Genomic DNA, 17,915 nt, shown 5'->3' with positions numbered 1-17,915 from the left:
TAGAAAAAATCAGGACAAAGACTCCTTGTTCTATCTATCAAGTTATGAATCTACCCCCTGGTAGCTTAGTAGGAAAGAGATTTATGGGACAAAAACAAGTAAATCAATACTAACTTTGGTTGTTATAATTGTTCTCCAAAAGCAGAGTTCTCGATCGCTAATCCCCATGTCTGAGGTTATCAGGTTTTGTTGGAGCTCACGGATATGGATGCAATGGCATAGTTCGCGATTGATTTGCTGAGCTTCTGGTAGGGTAGAGACTTGGCCACCTCTCAATCGCTTCGTCGAGAGATTCTTTTCTTTGTAAACGTATGCATTAACTTCAATTGCAGGATCATCTAAGAACCACATGTACATTCGCTAAAGCCATCATTTACATAAAATCAGCGTGTCTTGATAACCTTTTGGGTCAACAGTCTCCATCCCCTCAGTGCTGTACTTACAGCTGTGCCAAAGTAGGACCCAACTTCTTTGTGCAAAAGGTAGAGAAATACTCGTTCAAAGCATCCACTGTTCCGCTACCTTCTACAAGGCTGACCACGATTGCTACGTATCCGTCAGGTCTGACAACGACCACTCCACCAAGCTCTTCATCAAGACCCATTTTGGCATGGGCTACAGCCTTCGCCCGAGGGAATCGTGCATCGGACCGGTCATCAGCGTAAACATGGTCCCTATATCGGGCAAGCACTCCAGGCACATCGCGAGAGATTTCGATTTCAGGTCTCTTGGACGAAAAAATCGTGGAGATAGTAAAGAATCGGCTGTGTGGGAGGTGCTTCTCATGGTATGATACCTTGTCGAGATCGGGCCGCTGATAAGCTGCGTAGAATGACCGCTGGCTACCGAGATGATTGGCGAAATCTTTCAAAGCCTGGCGGGTCTTTGATGGGACACCTGCAAAAACAAACAATCGGAACGCGCCGTTTAAAGGTACTTCCTGCTCCAAATGCACAACGTTGGCGTCAACTACTCTCGTTACATTCGAGTTGATAAAAAGGCGGCCGGTTCGTAGCTTAGTCCCCTTGGGGTGAATCAGTGGAGATTGTGCATTGTGTTCTGGTGACCAGTTGAAGACATTTGGCTTGTAGTAAACACCGTAACCGCTGGTAAACTCGCACGACTCCTTGAAAGCATTGATGAACTCGTTATCTTGAACATCGTTCTTTCCATGGTTGGCTGACGCTGCTTGGACCTCGGCAGCTGCGGGTGGTCGCTGAGAGAAAAGCTTCGCATATCGGTTATCAAAATCGAGGAGAGACTCAGCGACATGCTTGCGTTCCGTTTCGTATGTCTTGAGGACTTCCCTGCTGGCGAAACCGGATTCAACGGCGTGGATCTTCCAAGCAAGGTTCTGGGCATCAAGAAATGCTGTGTTCATTCCCTGACCGGCCTTGGGCTACGGGTGTGTCAGCGCATGGTGATAATTGGAGCACGGGAGGACTTACACTATGTGTATGGCAAGCATCTCCACCAAGGAAGACTCGCTGGTCCAGTGTGTATCGTTCTGAAATGCCTTGTCCGATAGGATAGACAGAGTACCACTCGACGCGCTCCCACTCAATAGAGTAAGGCTGCAAGATCTTCTTTGCCGATTCTTGCACTTGCTCCTCGGTGGCTGTTCGTCTAGGGTTCCAATCGGGATCTGTAGACGATGCAATCTGGATATAAAGACGAACCATGTTGTCCTCTCGCGGAATGACCATAATGGAGCCGTGCTCACTATGGATGGTACATTTCATCTGAGCGTCGTTAGTAAACTATGAAATAGGGCTTGAGCAGCTCAGCTTACCTTGATATCAGGGAAGTCGGTTTTCACGACACCGTCCATGACACCCCAAACATGGGCGATGGGATCCTTGTGGTGAACGGCAATGCCAAGCTGGTTGCGGATAAATGACCTTGCACCCTCGCCACCAAACAGATACTTGGCGTGAATGGTCTCCTGGGCAGTACCATCGACATGCTCCAATTCGACAGTGACAGGGTATTCGGGGTTGGACTTCTCATCGGATGTAAAACCCTTGATTGTCCATGGCCGTTGGACTTGTGCTCCATTTTTCTCGAGGTCGGAGATAAAAACACGCTCGATCAGACCTTGGTGCAACAAGGTTGTGAAAGGGTATCGAGCGTCGATAAAATCAGGGCAGCTGGCCCATGTTCCAGTCCGGGCGATACCCTTTCCTGAAGAAGCTGGATCCCAGAACGCAACTTCATAGACGCGAGCTGGGTGATGAGCCATGATTGCTGACTTTAAACCCATGTTGCGAAGAAGGTCCAGAGAGCGTGGTTGAATCCCATCGGCTCGACCGGTAGGGGTAGGCTCAGCTCTGTTATCGATATGCTTGATCTTGTAACCCCAGCGAGCAAGGCATGTTGCGAGCATGAGGCCGACCGGGCCAGCTCCAACAATGACTAGTGATGTTAGAATTCAATTGGTTGGTCCAGGCAACAGCGCCAGACTACTCACCGATGTCATAGTATGGGGAGCGATCGGACTGTGATTGAGACATTGTGTAGAAGAAGGGGCGTGGTTTGGTTAGTTAGGTATCTACTGGTGTGATCAATCTGAGGAAACAAAAGACAGAGTTGATGGGGGGTCGCATATTATATGCTAAATGCGATAGGCATGATATCCAGAGATGCCGGGGGTCTGGCCGGACATGTAGTAAGCAGAAGTCCGGTGCGACTCAGACCCGAGGGGAATTGACGGCATCAGACTTCGGTACGGGATGTGGAGTGCATATCTGCTCTATGGCGCATTGTTTTTAGATAGAGATTCTGGCCGAAATGTTCTAGCCAACGGAAAATATCCGCTTCGTGGTTTGGCGAGACGAAATAATCACTTGTCGTCATGGGTCCAGCTGTCTTGAGTGTGGGGTTTCTGGGGCGAAGAGGAGACCAGGGAATCGAGACTGCCTATTTGGGAAATCGGGAGTTGATTTCGGGAAGCCGCAACCGGGCCCGGCTTTTGTCTCGGTTGCAGGGGCGCCGGGGAACGATGGAGCCTGTTAAGTATTGGGCCATGGGATACTGCTAGATCCTAACATATCTTAACTGCACCCGTGGAATAGGTCGTGCTGCAGCGCCCGGGAGTGGGTCCTTCAAATGCCGGGCAGGAGGCCGAGATCTCATTTCTCCAAGATCCAGTCCTATCTGACAATGAACGGTCTGGCGTTAGTAATTGACTGGGGTTATGTTGAATGGAGAAGTGAAGGTCCTAATCCTGTTCTCAATTTACGGCGTGTAAGGAATTCCGCTCGTCATGTTGAACTAGAAAATTTGATTGTGGATGATTCTCTTTAGACAATAGGTAATCTTCATTGGGCGAGTGCGTAAGAAGGAATCGTCTCATTGGCTTGATCGTTTCTTTGCTGGAAAGCACAGCGACCTACGTGACACCACCTTTGATACAGAATTGCTTTCATGCCTCACCGAACCATTTTCAAGCTTCACCCAAGGTACCTACACATATTGTAAAGAGGTTAAACCTGAGATAGCTGCCTTCCTTAGCGTGAAGGTACCTTCCGTTTTGGCATAATGGTATTTTCAACTCATATACCTAACTACCCTAGAGTTTAATGTAGAAGGAACCCTGTCTTTGAACTTCCCTGTCCTGTGCCGAGTATTTGAAAATGGAAGCCGCTACCTATTCTTTCAATGGCCCAGGCGATATATGTATCACGAGCGTCGTTGCACTGGAAGCACAAGCCCAAGATGTCCCTCTCGCTGGATTGATGATACCTTTGTTTTGTGCCCTCATTCTCACAACAAATAGAAAAGTTCACATATTGAATGTCGAAACGCGATATATTTTGCGAATTACCCCTTTGCGAAGCTTGTAAGCTGCTAATCGGACTTAAACGAACCGTTCTTCAATACCAAGTGATATGGGAATGGGCGATACCACCCACTTTTCTGCCTATCTCGCAAGAGACCGGTCCTTGATTATATTTGATGAAGAGAGTCAGTGTAGGTATGAGATGAACTTGGAACGTTGACTAACAATGATCCCGCAGAATGCCGCAACATTCTTGTGAGATATTGCGCCCACATACCTCGCAACTACCAGTACCGTGATGGAATCCGGCTTGTCAGATGCCTGCACAACGACAAAGAATGCTTTCTGACGTGATTTAGGTCTTCCTCGTATTACGAGACCACCTTGGCGATGAGTTCCTTGGATACGCAGGAGGCGTACTCTACGAGATGATTGAAGTCGATTGCCATCATTCGGATGACCCAGGTGCAGCATTTCAGCGTTGGAGACATGATCACTTGAACAGACATGTGGGAAAGCCCTTAATTGGACTCATGAAAATGATTAGTTCTGACAAAAGGCGCAGACTGATCTTGAACTCCCTCATGTTCCGCACCTCACAACTGTTACGTCCAATATTATACCGACAACTGCCCTGACAGAGTGGAGAAAAAGCCACCCTCAAAGATATCGTACTCGACTTTCAGACTACTCACCTATAATAGCAAGGTCATCGCTTTACCCAAGCGGTATCGGTATACGAAAGAACTGGATGATAGAACATACGATGTATGTTTCTTCTCGTGACAGTGGTACCCGTGCGTTTCGTCAGCTCAAGGCCAGAGAGTTTCACGAGATGCAGTGGAATGAGAATATGATTCATAAGGGCAGACTGGTCGGTGGAAAGTCAATTGACCTCGGAGAACCACCCAAAAGTAGAGCCACGGAAAAGCATCAGGCACAGACTGAGCGAACTCATCACCGTCGATCACTAAGCTCCAAAATCATCAGTTCGGAGAAGATGAATCAAATTATACATATATTCCGCGTGACAGACAAGGGAAACGGAAAAAACGAGAATCAAAAGCCTGCACTGATCCAAGATGATCATTCCACCATTCTGGCCCACGACGCATTCAAACAGCAGTTCGATGCTTATGTCAGGGACTGTGAAATACCGAACGCCAACTTTGCGAGGAAGTTTGGGTTGTTCACCAGCGACAGGTCGCTTCCGCCTTTCATAAGAGAACTGCCAGTCGCCGAAGACAAAGCAATGGATATGGTAACTGCCTCGTCAACAAAAGGGGTATCAAACTCTAGGAGGTTCCACGGCCCTTTCACGCCTCAGCTTTGGTTCGACAGTGGCATTGATTACAGATGGAAACACCGCTCTCATTAGTTACAACTGATGCTCCTGGCGGCGTTGCAGGGTATATTAAATTGTGACAAGCAGATGAGGTGAGCGTCTCCAACAAGCCTTGCTGGGGACTCACAGATCAATTTGACAGCAAGGTGGCATATGTAAGACTCAAATGAAGCGGTACCGGGCTCCTAAAATCGCGTCAGAGGCTCGCGAGTGTTGCAATGCCATTGACACTTGTTGCCAGCTGACCACAATTTGCACCCAAGTTTTCGGCTGGTCCAACCGAAGTCTCTGATTCATTCATTCATTTGTTCATCCTGCTCATTTCCTGGTTTTGTTTCCTGGCTTCTGTTCAAATACCTTGCCTGAACCTCGACCGTGATATCACTATCAATCTGTATCATTCGGAGCTACTGTCAAGTAGCTACTGGGACTCGAGATTCTGGGCTCGATGCAGCAAGACAGTTCGAACAGAGGGCGCTACTCTGACCCTTCAGCATCTGTATTGAAGCCTTTGAGAGGAGACTTCCTGGATATCTCACCAGGATTTGAGTCGCGAGCGCGTTCGCTATCTCCGCGCAAGCGTCTTGTCAAACAACCTCTTCATATTCGCATGAACTTGACTGAGAGCCAAGTTGACAAGATTACGGACGCGTATGTCATATGTTTCTATTAATCTCTTTCTCCAACTAATCATTCTGAAGCTTCAGCCATCAAGTCGATAAGAGCCCAAAGAAGACTGCTAAGTTCAAGAAAAAGTCTACAATGACTACTCCAAGAACGACTCCAAGGTCAACACCACGAAAGAATAAACCAAGACTTCTACAACATGAGGACTCATACGATTGGACTGCTAGAGAAGATGGTCCCTCTGATGTGAATTCTCCAACCTTTTCGGAGCTTATGCCGGGTCGCCATTCGGGCTCTTCCAAAGACTTGTTCTCTGCCAGTTTAGCAGCACGTCGACATATCAACCCGCCTTCTCCGTTGCAGCTTGGGAATATACGTCGTAGTGGGGCAGTTCCTCGGCCAGCCGAGATGGAAGATATTTCCGATGCAGTCTCTCCTTTGGGGCAGGGCAGCTTTGAGCGTGGGCCGATCTTCCACGATGATGCCTCTTCAGTCTACTCCCCTCAACAAACTGCACGCCCATCACCTCTTCGCCTCAGCCACGCCAGGTCACAATCCAAATTCAATGATGCTGGCGAGGGTTCATTCCAAGAGTGGAAAAGGAGCCAAGATTCCTCCATGATCAGGGAGTCGGCAAGCCATCCAGAGGATCTGATCAATAGGCCTCGACGCTCGAAGAGCTCTGCCGATGGATTGAGACAGGCCCGAGCTGTCGCAATGCACTCTCCACCGATCCCACAAGTCGTAACAGTGGGCTCTAATAACAGCAACTATCGTCGGACTGTTCAGGACACTCCCGTATTCTCACCACTGCAGTTCTATTTCAGAGGAACAGACTACCCAAGCTCCAAGAAGGGCGAAAAAATAATGATTGGGGACAACGGGTGGCTCGAACGTCCTGACGGCGGCCCTGATCGAAGCTCAAAGACGCCCCAGAAGAAGACCAGAATTTTGGACAACATCAAGAAACTCGCGAAAGACATGGTATGTTGGTGAAATGCAGCGTCAGATGTTTGTACTAACTCAACCGCAGACGGAGCTTCATTATACCTCTCGTCGGGTGCAATCCGCAATCCGGCCTCGCCCGACATCACAGGTCGCCATTTCACTGAATGCCAGAGAGCAAAGCCTTCTCTACTGCGAACTGGAGTTCAACCTTAGCACTGCATTGAATGACTATATTACGGTGCAACTGGACAAGGGTCGGCTTGTGCCTGACAAGCTCAAGAAAGTAGCAGATGCGTGGCATAACAAGGGCCGACCCAAAGTTGTTGGTTTCCGCTACGACCTGGAGACACAGCTTGAGCTTATCAACCTCCACGTCGACGATTTTCGCTTCTATGGCCGCCGACAAGCCGACCCTGTTGAGATTGGCGGGCTCCTGCACGCCATGAAGGTCAATGCCAGAGCAATGTGCGTCCGGACACTTTGCCAGCCAGATTCTGTGATTGCGAAGCAGTTGGTCGACACCCAATCAACCTTTAAAATGCTTGATGTCCCAGACTATCAGCAGCGCGCGCTTGCTGACATAGCTCAGTTCTTCAAGGCGATCGTGGAGCGAGAGCAGGATGCTCGAGAACACACTGGAGGCACTGGCAGGAACTCCAGCAACCGGGGCGAGCGACGGTGGACAGCGGTTCAGGAGGGGACATGATTTAATGGGCTCGTTACTTGTGACGAGTCATGGTTTTGGTCTTAGTTGCTTTCGATTGAGTTGAATTGGTTGGACAGCACGTCATCGTGGAGCTGGAGAGTTGCAAACAGGGCAGGTGATTCCTGCGGTAATCGTTATCATGGTGTGCGAATACATTGTAAAATCGATACAAGAAGTAACCCCAGCATTCGTCAAAAAGGACTCTCATAGGTACACGGGACTAATGCATGACACCGTAAGCACTTTAGAAGCCGAACAGTATCGAATGTATATCCAAGAGGCGCCAAGTCATAACTCGTGAGATCTCCAGAAGTTAACATCCAGACTGATGTTTCTGCTTATGGTAATGGAAAAACACTTCTAATACCGCTCGCGATTTTTAAACATCACTCAAAACAAACCAAGAGAAGAAGAAAGCAAGAAGAACATTATCAAAAGAAATACTGTCGTTAGATGTCATAGTGAAGCAGTAATAGGTTGTCGAGGGGTAAAAAGAAAGGCCGGCTATTGGCGATAGCGGTAGTTGTCCTCGCTTCTACGTCGCCTAGGTTCTCGATCTTCGTATCGCGGATCGTCGTAGACGAAGTCATAATCATCATCATCGTTTTGGGGTAGTGCCCTGCCGCGATCATACCGGTCGCGGTCACGATCACGATCGCGGCGGTCGTCCTCTCTATCACGGTCACTGGATCTCCGTTGCTCGTAGCGGGGCATCTCCTGCTCGCGCACGTAGCTACGCTCACGCTCCCAGTCGAGTTGGCGTCGTCGGTCTCGCTCCCTCGAATCCTCAACCCTATTGGCGAGAGCATTGGCTCCTAGGCCACCAGCGACAGCGCCTAGAATGGTGGAAACGAGACGAGTTCGGTCCTCATTCTCGTCTTCGTAACCTCGGGTCTTGTGCTTGCGGCGTGTTGCAGCTTCAGTCGCCTCGCGAGCGACAAGACCACCAACGACAGCACCTAAAATGCCGGCGCCGATGCCGCCGGCGGAATGAGAGAAGTTCTCATCAACAACGTTCCGAGCGCGGGAGATGGGACTTTGTGAGCGGTTTCGCGAGCTCCGTCTGTCATCATAGTCTTCGTCATCCGAGGGAGGACGGGAACGAGAACGGCTGCGTCGGACCATGGTGGTGTTTGGTGGGACAGATCGTGGGCGGTTCTGTGACTCGGGGGGCTCGAGGGTCATGCGCTCCCGCGGAGGAGGAGGCATGCCGCCGTAGTAAGGATCATCAAGACGGGAGGTTGAGGCATAAGGAGGAGCGCCTTGTTGCTGAGACCCCGGGGCACCACCGGAATAGTTGTCGGGAGAAAAGTCGCGTCGGCGACGAGAGTACTCTTCGTACTCGTAGTAGTCTTTTGACATCGTGGTATGGGGGAATATACAAGTACGTGTAAAGCAACGCAGGATGAGACGGTTGGTTCTGGTGTAAGGCAGGTAGGCGAGAGGAGGGGAAGTTGGAAACTTATATTATGTGGCTGATGATGAGGTGGACAAAAGTGAAGAGACACCCTAACTCAACGGGTGGATGTCAGCCTTATGAGTACAAATACACGCCCTGTAGCTGCGTGGAAGACTACCTAGCCTAGGTCTAGGTAGGTAGGTAGCTGAGTTGTAAGAGCTGAAGTGGTGAGAGGCGCAGCAGCAGTTTGGTCTAGATACCTACTTTACTTAGGTAAATACCCATGGAAGTGTTTAGGTAACGTTGGGGGAGATGTACTCCGTAAGTGGTGTGTGTTATCGAAGGGGATACAATGACGTTTGTAAAAGACCCCGTATGTGGGGTAGCATTTCATCTCATCACTACCTTACCTAGTACCTAGGACCTTACAGAGTAGGCAGGTACCTTATGTTACACAGCCTCATTCAACACGTGCATTGGGGGTACCTGCTAGGTAGGTATGATGAAGAATTCTCCGAGGTTCTCTTTTCTCTTCAGCTGTTCCATATGGCGACCCCAAACCATATCCAATAAAATCCAACTGCTCCAGGGGAGGCCGAGTCGAAGTTGACCTCACCGTTGTCATTAGCCATGAAAGTCACAGAGTCCGGGCACAGTGATCTCATCGCAATTATCTAACATAAGATACCCACACTCTGGAATTGAGAGTCTTGCTTGTGATGTATGAGCTCTGGTGTCTCTACACAATGCCCGACTATCACCCACAGATAATAGACAGAAATGGTTCCACTGATGTTACTGTGTGGTCGACTTGGAAATCAATCACCAGATCCAATGATGTTTTTAAGACTTCAAATTAGACTCGAACATAATAGGGTCCTAGGCGCAGCATGTTTCGGCTACCGTCCCGTTATCCCGCCCGGTTTTCCAGCACCTTATTATTAGCCAACCTTTGATATTGGATGCTCTCTAGGTATGGATCTCTCGTGCTGTAGACTAGGTACTGTACCCGGACGGCTCCATTGTTCATTCTAGCGAGAAATTTACCCGACCTTATATAGTCGCGCCATGTATATGCGGTCTTGTGCGAAGAGACTTCATATCTCTTCCGACAAACGTATCTATACTACAAAATCAATAAAGAAAAACATTCAGGCTTATTATCGATCCTTCAATGAACCCGAACTCGAAATCTTGCCAGATAGAGCAAAGTCAACAACGAAATCATGACGACGACTTAGAAGAGAAGTTGGGCTCTGTGGAGGCCGTGCAGCAGCCCGAAACGAGAACCAACGACAGCGGAGAATCGATCAATGAGCTTGAGCATTGGAACAGCCCTCGAGTAAACTTGTATCGTTACTATGCCACTAATTTCTCATTTCTCATCATGGGCATGAATGACGCATCTCTAGGGGTAAGTCAAGTTACTGCCTCTGTCAAGCCTGGAGCTTCGTTGATTGACTGACTCGGTCTACTAACTAACTAACTACCTATCTACCTATAGGCTCTGCTGCCATACGTGCGTATGTTCTACTGAATCATCTACTACTCGTTTCTAATGTGGATAGATCGAGACATACTATGGCATCAACTACACCACCGTCTCTACTCTCTTTCTCGTACCCGTAGCTGGTTATGTAGTCGCTGCACTCACCAATAACTGGATACACTACACCCTAGGCCAACGAGGCGTTGCAGTTCTTGGGCCTCTCTGTCGCCTCATCGCCTACATTCCTGTGGCACTTCACCCTCCATTTCCAGCGCTACCCTGTGTGATGCTGTTTACTGGTTTCGGTAACGGTATCCAAGATAGTGGCTACAATGCCTGGATTGGCAACATGCACAGAGCCAACGAGCTCTTGGGTTTCCTCCACGGTGCCTATGGCCTCGGCGGTACCATTGGCCCTCTGATCGCGTCTGCCATGGTAACTGAGGGAAAACTGAACTGGTACACCTTCTACTATATCATGATAGGACTTGCTGTGGTTGAACTTGTTGTCGGAACATCCGCGTTCTGGGGTGCAACCGGCCAAGTGTATCGACAGCGAGTTCGCTACGACGAAGCTAAAGAGCGTGCAACAACACGCATGGCACTCAAGAAGCCCATCACCTGGATAGTTGCCGTCTTCCTCCTGGGATATGTTGCGACTGAGGTCAGCTTGGGGGGTTGGATTGTCACTTTCATGCTTCGAGTACGACATGCCAAACCTTTTCTTGCTGGCTTGACAGTGACCCTGTTCTGGCTCGGGCTGACATTGGGTCGGGTTGTTTTGGGCTTCGTCACAGAGAGGACTGGTGAGAAGACGGCCATCACGGTCTATCTTGTGCTCTCCATGGGGTTGGAACTACTGTACTGGCTTGTCCCCAACTTTGTCGCCTCTGTCATCTTCGTCATGCTTCTTGGGTTCTTCCTGGGGCCTCTGTTCCCTGCTGCCATGGTTGCTGCCACCAAGTTACTTCCAGCTGATTATCACGTCAGTGCCATCGGGTTCGCGGCTGCGGTCGGAGGAGGTGGTGCAGCTGTGGGACCATTCGCAGTCGGTGCAATTGCGCAAAAGACCGGAGTTCAAGTTCTACAGCCTATAATAGTCGGGCTCCTTGGTGCTATCACTCTGATATGGCTTCTCCTTCCAGGAGGGTTCAGAAAGGGAGGTCTCGAAAGGGCAAGGGAGCAGAACTTGAGGCCTGGAGGTGATGTGAAGGAGGCTTGGTTGTGGGTCAAGTCAAAGGTGGCTTAGATGCTGTAAATACAGCAGATCTATGTACATACCTATCTGTTCTATCTGCTCATTTTGTAAAAATTGGTGCGGTAATTGTTTGCTTCTTTTATGCGGCCTGTTTATCGTAGGGTAAATTGGTTTGTATGTAGGTATGTGAGTCTCTGTATTTACCTTGTTTAGGTACCTTACCTAAATCCATGCTCAGTACGTCACTGGTCCAATGGAGGGGTTCTCGCCAGTACCCAGGTACCTACTAACGTTATAGGTAGGTAAGGTAGGCGGTACTTATCTTATCACTCAACCCCCATCCATCACCCATCACATTATGAACTTTTTGATCAAAGGAGGGGAAATGTTCAAATGAACAGTTGAACTTCACCACCTCGACTCTTTCTTGGTTGTTACCTAAACAGCCTAATCTAGCTGGCAACACTCTCAAACATTACAGTCCCCTTAGTTCGTCGTCAATTGCCCTCTCGCTCTCGCGGCCCCGTTCATCATGGCGCCGACTTCGGCCTCCATCACTGCCCTCACGCCCCTCAAACCTGACCTTCACGAACGCGCCTGGGCCTCGGTTCCTCACCCAACTCTTCCTCTGATCGCAACCGCTCACGGAAAGGCCGTCACTGTGTTTTCTCTCTCGACTGCTTCGGCCCACAGCGTCCTTACCGGAGGCCACACCCGCTCCGTCCGCTCCGTCGCATGGAAGCCCCATCTGCGCCCCGGCAACCTATGTCTCGTCACTGGCAGTTTTGACTCTACGGCTGGAATATGGCGCTGGGAGGGCCAAGAACAGAACGATGGAGGATTGGAGGTTGAGGTCACGGCACAGAGCGTGCGGAGGAGAAACAATGATGATAGCGACGATGATGGCGATTCTACCAGCAAAGAGTGGGAGTTTACGCTTGTGCTCGAGGGTCACGACTCGGAGATCAAGTCTTGCGCTTTCAGCCCCTCGGGTTCTTATCTCGCTACCTGCTCGCGCGACAAGTCAGTCTGGATATGGGAGGATATCGGCGGATCTGAGGAAGATGACGAGTGGGAGACTATCGCTGTGCTTAACGAACACGAGGGCGATGTCAAGGCTGTTGCTTGGTGTCCCGACGTCCCTGGCCGCAACGCTCGACGCAGCTACTCGGCCGACGTGCTAGCCAGTGCAAGTTATGACAATACAGTGCGCATCTGGCGAGAAGATGGCGATGCAGAATGGGTTTGTGTTGCTGTTCTTGAGGGTCACGAGGGCACTGTCTGGGGGCTTCAATGGGAGCCACGACCCCGGGAGGGAGATCGCTTCCCGCGACTCTTGACATTTTCTGCCGATAACACTATCAGGGTGTGGACATTGGAGCAAGACGATGAGGCGGAGGAGAATAGTACGGGAGGTGGTGCCGGTGCTCTTGGTGGAATCCCCAATACTATGCGGAGATCTCTACGAGAGGAGTGGACATGCACATCTGTCTTACCCAAGGTGCACACCCGCGATATCTATTCTGTGACATGGAGTGCACAGACAGGGCTCGTTGGGAGTACTGGCAGCGATGGGATCGTTGCGCTTTACGCCGAGGACTCGGAGCAACATGTCACGACACCCGACACCCAAGACCAAACCATGGGTAACACTGAGGAGAGCAAGCAACAGCAGACGAATTGGAGACTCCTATCTTCGCGACCCGGAGCTCATGGACCCTTCGAGGTTAATCATATTACTTGGTGCCGGAGATACGATGCCGGCTCGGAGCGGCGCGGGGAAGAGGAGATGCTAGTTACAACGGGCGATGACGGGATCGTACGGCCGTGGCAGGTTGAGATTGATGCGCCAAGGTAGCATTGCATCTTGTTGAAATAACACATACAACCGAAAATAAACTCCCTCACTTCCGCTTTGAACCACATGTGAATATCAGTAGGTTAGATAGATGTATCGTCTACGCAATGCCAGATGAAGAAAATGAAACGACCCGTCAGGTGCTCTGTACACTTAAACAGTAAAAAGAAATCATGCTATGTCGTTCCCAAGCCCATGCCAATGTAGGGCAAGAATGTCCTTCGTCTAGGAGGTATGATACAAGTGGTTAACATGAGAAGCTCGACTGCTCCCCAGATCCAGTGGCTTTTATAAATTCTTGCCTCCCAAACGATTAGTGGCCATACAATTGCCATACCATACTATCCATATTGCAATCCCCCATTAAACCTCTTCCTTCAGTTTTCGTTCGCTTACTCGCCCTTGAGCTTGTCCTGCTTAACAGTGAAAGCCATCTCGAGGAGTTCGCGCTCCTCCTTCATGTGAACTTGCTTGAGGCCGGTGGCGACGGAAGCACTGGGGTTTCGGCCAGCGTACATGACGTGCTTGCGGGTGTGGTGCTCAGTGTTGTTGAGCAGAGTCTCAATACGGGGCTGAGTGAAGCTCCAGGCACCGGCGTTAAGAGGTTCCTCCTGACACCAGACGATGGTCTTGGCGTTGGGGTATTGGTCAAGGTTCTCCTTGAGTTGTTGCCAAGGGAAGGGGTTAAGCTGCTCAATGCGAGTGATGGCGACATTGTCCAAGTTGTTCTCGGACCGGTGCTTGTGAAGGGCAGCCCAGACCTGACCGCTGCAGAGAATAACGCGCTCAATCTCCTCAGGAGCCTTGATGGCACCAGTCTCATGCTCAGGATCAGGGATAATCCACTGAAAGCCAGCGTTCTCGCCAGTGAACTCCTCAATGTTACTACGAGCCAGAGGGTGACGGAGAAGAGACTTGGAGAAGAAGATGACGAGGGCTGCAGACAAGTTAGCACCTGTAGAAAACAGAAGAAATATTCCTTTTACTTACGCTTGCGGTACTGGCGGTGCATCTGGCGGCGGAGAATATGGAACAAGTTGGCTGGAGACGTCATGTAGGCGATCTGCATGTTGCAGTCCTGGTGTTGACGGACAAGCTTCTCACCAGTGGGGAAATCACGGGGATCCTCATTGCTGAGCTGAAGGTATCGCTCCAGACGTCCAGAAGAGTGCTCGGGACCCTGGCCATCGTAACCGTGGGGTAGGGACATGACAAGGCCGGTTCGCTGCATCCACTTGACCTCACCAGAAGCGATAAACTGGTCGATGATACATTGAGCGTTGTTGGCAAAGTCACCGAACTGGGCCTCCCACATGACAAGGGCGTGGGGCGAGGACAGCGAGTAACCATACTCAAAGCCCAAGGCACCAAACTCACTGAGGGAAGAGTTAGAGATGACGAACTTGCCCTGGTCTTGACTCAGGTGCTGAAGGGGAGTGTAGGTATCCTCGGTCTCCTGGTCGTGGAAGACAGCGTGTCGCTGAGAGAAGGTGCCACGCTCCACATCCTGACCGGAGACACGGACGTGGTAACCCTCAGTAACGAGAGAACCAAAGGCCAGAGCCTCGGCAGTAGGGAAGTCGATGTTCTTGCCCTCAACAACAGACTTGGTTCGGTTGGCAAGAATGCGCTTCAAGTTGCGGTGAACGTGGAAACCCTCGGGAGTGCTTCCAATGACGGTACCGATATGCTCGAGTGTAGTGCTCTTGACGCTTGTCTCGTTAGTAGCCAAAACTTCGGTGGCCAGCTCCTTGGGAGACTTAAAGCCGTTCCAAGCAGAGGTGGTCCACTCCTTGGAGGTAGGAGTGTAGTCCTTGGACTTGGTGAAGCTCTCCTCGAGCATGCCCCAGACCCATTGCTTGTGCTCGTCGACATCCGCCTTGGAGAAAGAGCCCTCCTCGATGAGCTTGTTGACGTAGATGTCGATTTGAGGCTCCTTCTCAGTGATGCGCTTGTACATGAGCGGTTGGGTGAAGGAAGGCTGGTCGGTCTCGTTGTGTCCGTACTTTCGGTAGCAGTTAAGGTCAATGACAACATCGTGCTGGAACTCGGCGCGCCAATCGGCAGCAAGCTGACAGACAAAGTTGACAGCCTCGACATCATCAGCGTTAACGTGGAAAACGGGTGCGTCGATAGCTTTGGCAATATCGGTACAGTAGGCGGTAGATCGGGCGAATCGAGGATCGGTGGTGAAACCAATCTGGTTATTGACGACGAGGTGAATGGTACCACCGGTAGAAAAGGCGGGGAGAGAGTGGAAGCCGAGACACTCGTAGACGATACCCTGGGCAGCAAAGGCGGCATCACCGTGAAGGAGAACACTCATGGCGGTGCGGTGAGTCTTCTCATCGTTGTTGTAGTGCTGGATAGCGCGGGTCTTGCCCAAGACGACGGGATCCTCAGCCTCGAGATGTGAAGGGTTGGCGACCAGAGAAAGCTGAACACGCTTGCCGGAGGGAGTGGGACGCTCAAAGTTCATACCGAGATGGTACTTGACGTCACCAGATCCCTCATCCTCGGCACCATTTGTGCCAGCGAACTCGCTGAAAATAGACTCATTGGGCTTTCGGACGACATTGGAGAGAACATTCAGACGACCACGGTGAGGCATACCGATGACGATGTCCTTGACACCATAGTCGACACTGCGGTCAATGAGAGCCTTCATACCAGGGACAAGGGTCTCACAACCCTCGAGACCGAATCGCTTGTCGTTGGGGTACTTAGTGGCCAGGAAAGACTCGAAGCTGGAACTCCAGATAAGTCGGTCAAGAACACGGCGCTTCTCATCGACAGAGTACTTGAAAGGGGTAGGGACCTCAAGACGTTCACGGAGCCAATCGCACTTGTCACGGTCAGGGATATGAATAAACTCAACACCAAACGAACCGCAGTAGATTCTCTCGCAAGCATCGATAATCTCACGGAGAGTCATCTTCTCACGGCCATCACGCTTGAAGCGAGGTAGGATACCAGGGCCGAGGGTGTACTCTGTGTCCATGTCCTTCTCGGTGAAACCATAGTGCTCGAGAGTCAATTCCTTGGGCTTGATGTTGGAGAAGCCCTTGGCGTCGTTGGTACCTCGGATACCGAGAGGATCAATCTTGGCAGTATGATGACCGCGAGACTGGTAAGCCCTGACAAGAAGCTGAACTTTGAGATGGTTGGTGACATCGGAACCATCCTCCATGGCCAGGTTACCAGCAAGGCGAGGGACGCCACCAGTCATGTTTGGGACCAGGTTAGGAGGAGGCTGGAAAGCTTGAGAGATGGGCATCTCGCCGCTCTCCATATTCTTGAAGTAGATCTGCCAAGAGACGTGGACACTCTCAGGATCTTGCCTCCACTGCATGTACATCTCATCGATGTAGCTAGCGGTGCTTCCGGAGAGGAAGTTATCGTTAGGATCGGGAGGCGCCGAAGTTGCGCTGGCTGCATAGTTGCGACGAGCAGCAACGGCCAGAGGGCGACGGGAGGCGGCGAGCTTCCATGATGATGTACGGGCCGAGAGGGTCGAGATAGAGGTGGTAGACGAGGCAGCAGAGCATCGAGCACCGCGAAGGAGCTGCGAGCTAGCTCTGCAGAGCGAATTCCTCAACATGATGCGTTTGTGATTGTGTATGTGGAGGAACAGAACAAGTATAGGGAGGTAAAAAGGAACTAGAGGATATGAATGAGAAGCATCCCTCGACGAACTTGATCACGACACGAAGGAGCGGCGGAGTAAGTCAACAAAGGGTTCCCCGTGAAGACTGAGGAGAGAGAAATGGACCGAATTGATGGATGGATAAGGTGGATAGGTAAGTAAGTAGTTGGGAGGGACACGGGAAGAACAAGTAGACGACGGGAAGAAATTGTTTTAGGTATGAGCAGCGCTGGAGCTCAAGTCGCTAGGTACCGTACGTACCTGGTCTGGCCTGGCCTTTGATGTCCTTCTGTTGGTAAAAATGCTATGACGCCCCCGGCAAACCCGGTTCTGGCCGCCAGTGATTGGGGTTCTCATTGGCTAGGGGCTCCCGTAGCGGTTCGGTCACCGAGAAAACTCCGTGCGACACACGGTGCAGGTCAGGCAGTGTTGGAGGTTTTCATGGGGAGAATTAGGTAAAATCCAAGGTGAAAGGTGACCGGCCTTGATTGTCCGGAAACCCACATGACACACTGTTTTGGAGGTCATCGTGGACTTTTGCGGCAGCTGTCATTGGGGCACCTTTAATATTTTTGGGGCTTTGGGGTCACTTTTCGGAGACTTGAACTTCTTTACCGAGGATCACCGTGATGCTTGAGCAAGGAGAGAATGATTTCCGGAAACGCTGTACCGTTCAGCGTTCACCTCCATGACACCCGTTGAGCCGGGCCATCGCTTGTAATACTTCCCCACGATTTTGGGGCATTTGATTTTCAATGCCGACCAATTCATGTTGATGGCTTTGTGCTTATAGTCCAGGGGGGCTAGAATAAAACCTGGTGGTGCATTTGTGGAAATAGGGAGATCTGCCTCACACAGTCTAGCCTAGGGGGAAAATTGTGTCAGGATAACAAGCTGGTCAAAACATGGAGTGAATCG

The 17,915-nt window shown here is 50.6% G+C and overlaps 7 protein-coding genes across 7 annotated transcripts; 4 read left to right on the top strand and 3 right to left on the bottom strand.

Annotated features, from left to right (window-relative positions):
* Positions 1-439: 439 nt before the first annotated feature.
* FPRO_13071 (uncharacterized protein) lies at positions 440-2,513 on the bottom strand (the record flags this gene model as incomplete). Its single annotated transcript, XM_031223656.1, has 4 exons — positions 440-1,399; positions 1,449-1,742; positions 1,793-2,415; positions 2,471-2,513. 4 exons carry the CDS (start codon positions 2,511-2,513, stop codon positions 440-442), a joined length of 1,920 nt encoding a protein of 639 aa, XP_031088994.1.
* A 2,034-nt stretch (positions 2,514-4,547) lies between these two features.
* FPRO_13070 (uncharacterized protein) lies at positions 4,548-5,159 on the top strand (the record flags this gene model as incomplete). Its single annotated transcript, XM_031223655.1, has 1 exon — positions 4,548-5,159. The coding sequence occupies one exon, from the start codon at positions 4,548-4,550 to the stop codon at positions 5,157-5,159; it is 612 nt and encodes a 203-aa protein (XP_031088993.1).
* A 415-nt stretch (positions 5,160-5,574) lies between these two features.
* On the top strand, positions 5,575-7,407 carry FPRO_13069 (uncharacterized protein; the record flags this gene model as incomplete). The annotated part of the gene is made up of 3 exons (XM_031223654.1): positions 5,575-5,777; positions 5,828-6,737; positions 6,787-7,407. 3 exons carry the CDS (start codon positions 5,575-5,577, stop codon positions 7,405-7,407), a joined length of 1,734 nt encoding a protein of 577 aa, XP_031088992.1.
* A 504-nt stretch (positions 7,408-7,911) lies between these two features.
* Positions 7,912-8,769, bottom strand: FPRO_13068 (uncharacterized protein; the record flags this gene model as incomplete). The annotated part of the gene is made up of 1 exon (XM_031223653.1): positions 7,912-8,769. One exon carries the CDS (start codon positions 8,767-8,769, stop codon positions 7,912-7,914), a length of 858 nt encoding a protein of 285 aa, XP_031088991.1.
* A 1,211-nt stretch (positions 8,770-9,980) lies between these two features.
* FPRO_13067 (related to tetracycline resistance proteins) lies at positions 9,981-11,544 on the top strand (the record flags this gene model as incomplete). Its single annotated transcript, XM_031223652.1, has 3 exons — positions 9,981-10,220; positions 10,311-10,325; positions 10,375-11,544. The coding sequence occupies 3 exons, from the start codon at positions 9,981-9,983 to the stop codon at positions 11,542-11,544; spliced, it is 1,425 nt and encodes a 474-aa protein (XP_031088990.1).
* Positions 11,545-12,025: 481 nt separating this feature from the next.
* Positions 12,026-13,351, top strand: FPRO_13066 (uncharacterized protein; the record flags this gene model as incomplete). Its single annotated transcript, XM_031223651.1, has 1 exon — positions 12,026-13,351. One exon carries the CDS (start codon positions 12,026-12,028, stop codon positions 13,349-13,351), a length of 1,326 nt encoding a protein of 441 aa, XP_031088989.1.
* A 392-nt stretch (positions 13,352-13,743) lies between these two features.
* FPRO_13065 (putative oxoglutarate dehydrogenase precursor) lies at positions 13,744-16,952 on the bottom strand (the record flags this gene model as incomplete). Its single annotated transcript, XM_031223650.1, has 2 exons — positions 13,744-14,288; positions 14,342-16,952. 2 exons carry the CDS (start codon positions 16,950-16,952, stop codon positions 13,744-13,746), a joined length of 3,156 nt encoding a protein of 1,051 aa, XP_031088988.1.
* Between the last annotated feature and the right edge of the window lie 963 nt (positions 16,953-17,915).

This window comes from Fusarium proliferatum, assembly GCF_900067095.1.
Source record: "Fusarium proliferatum ET1 genome assembly, contig: FPRO_scaffold013, whole genome shotgun sequence".
Classification (NCBI taxonomy): Eukaryota; Fungi; Ascomycota; class Sordariomycetes; order Hypocreales; family Nectriaceae; genus Fusarium; species Fusarium proliferatum.
Note: the sequence above shows the minus strand (reverse complement) of the source record. Positions and strands in the feature narration are given on the sequence as shown.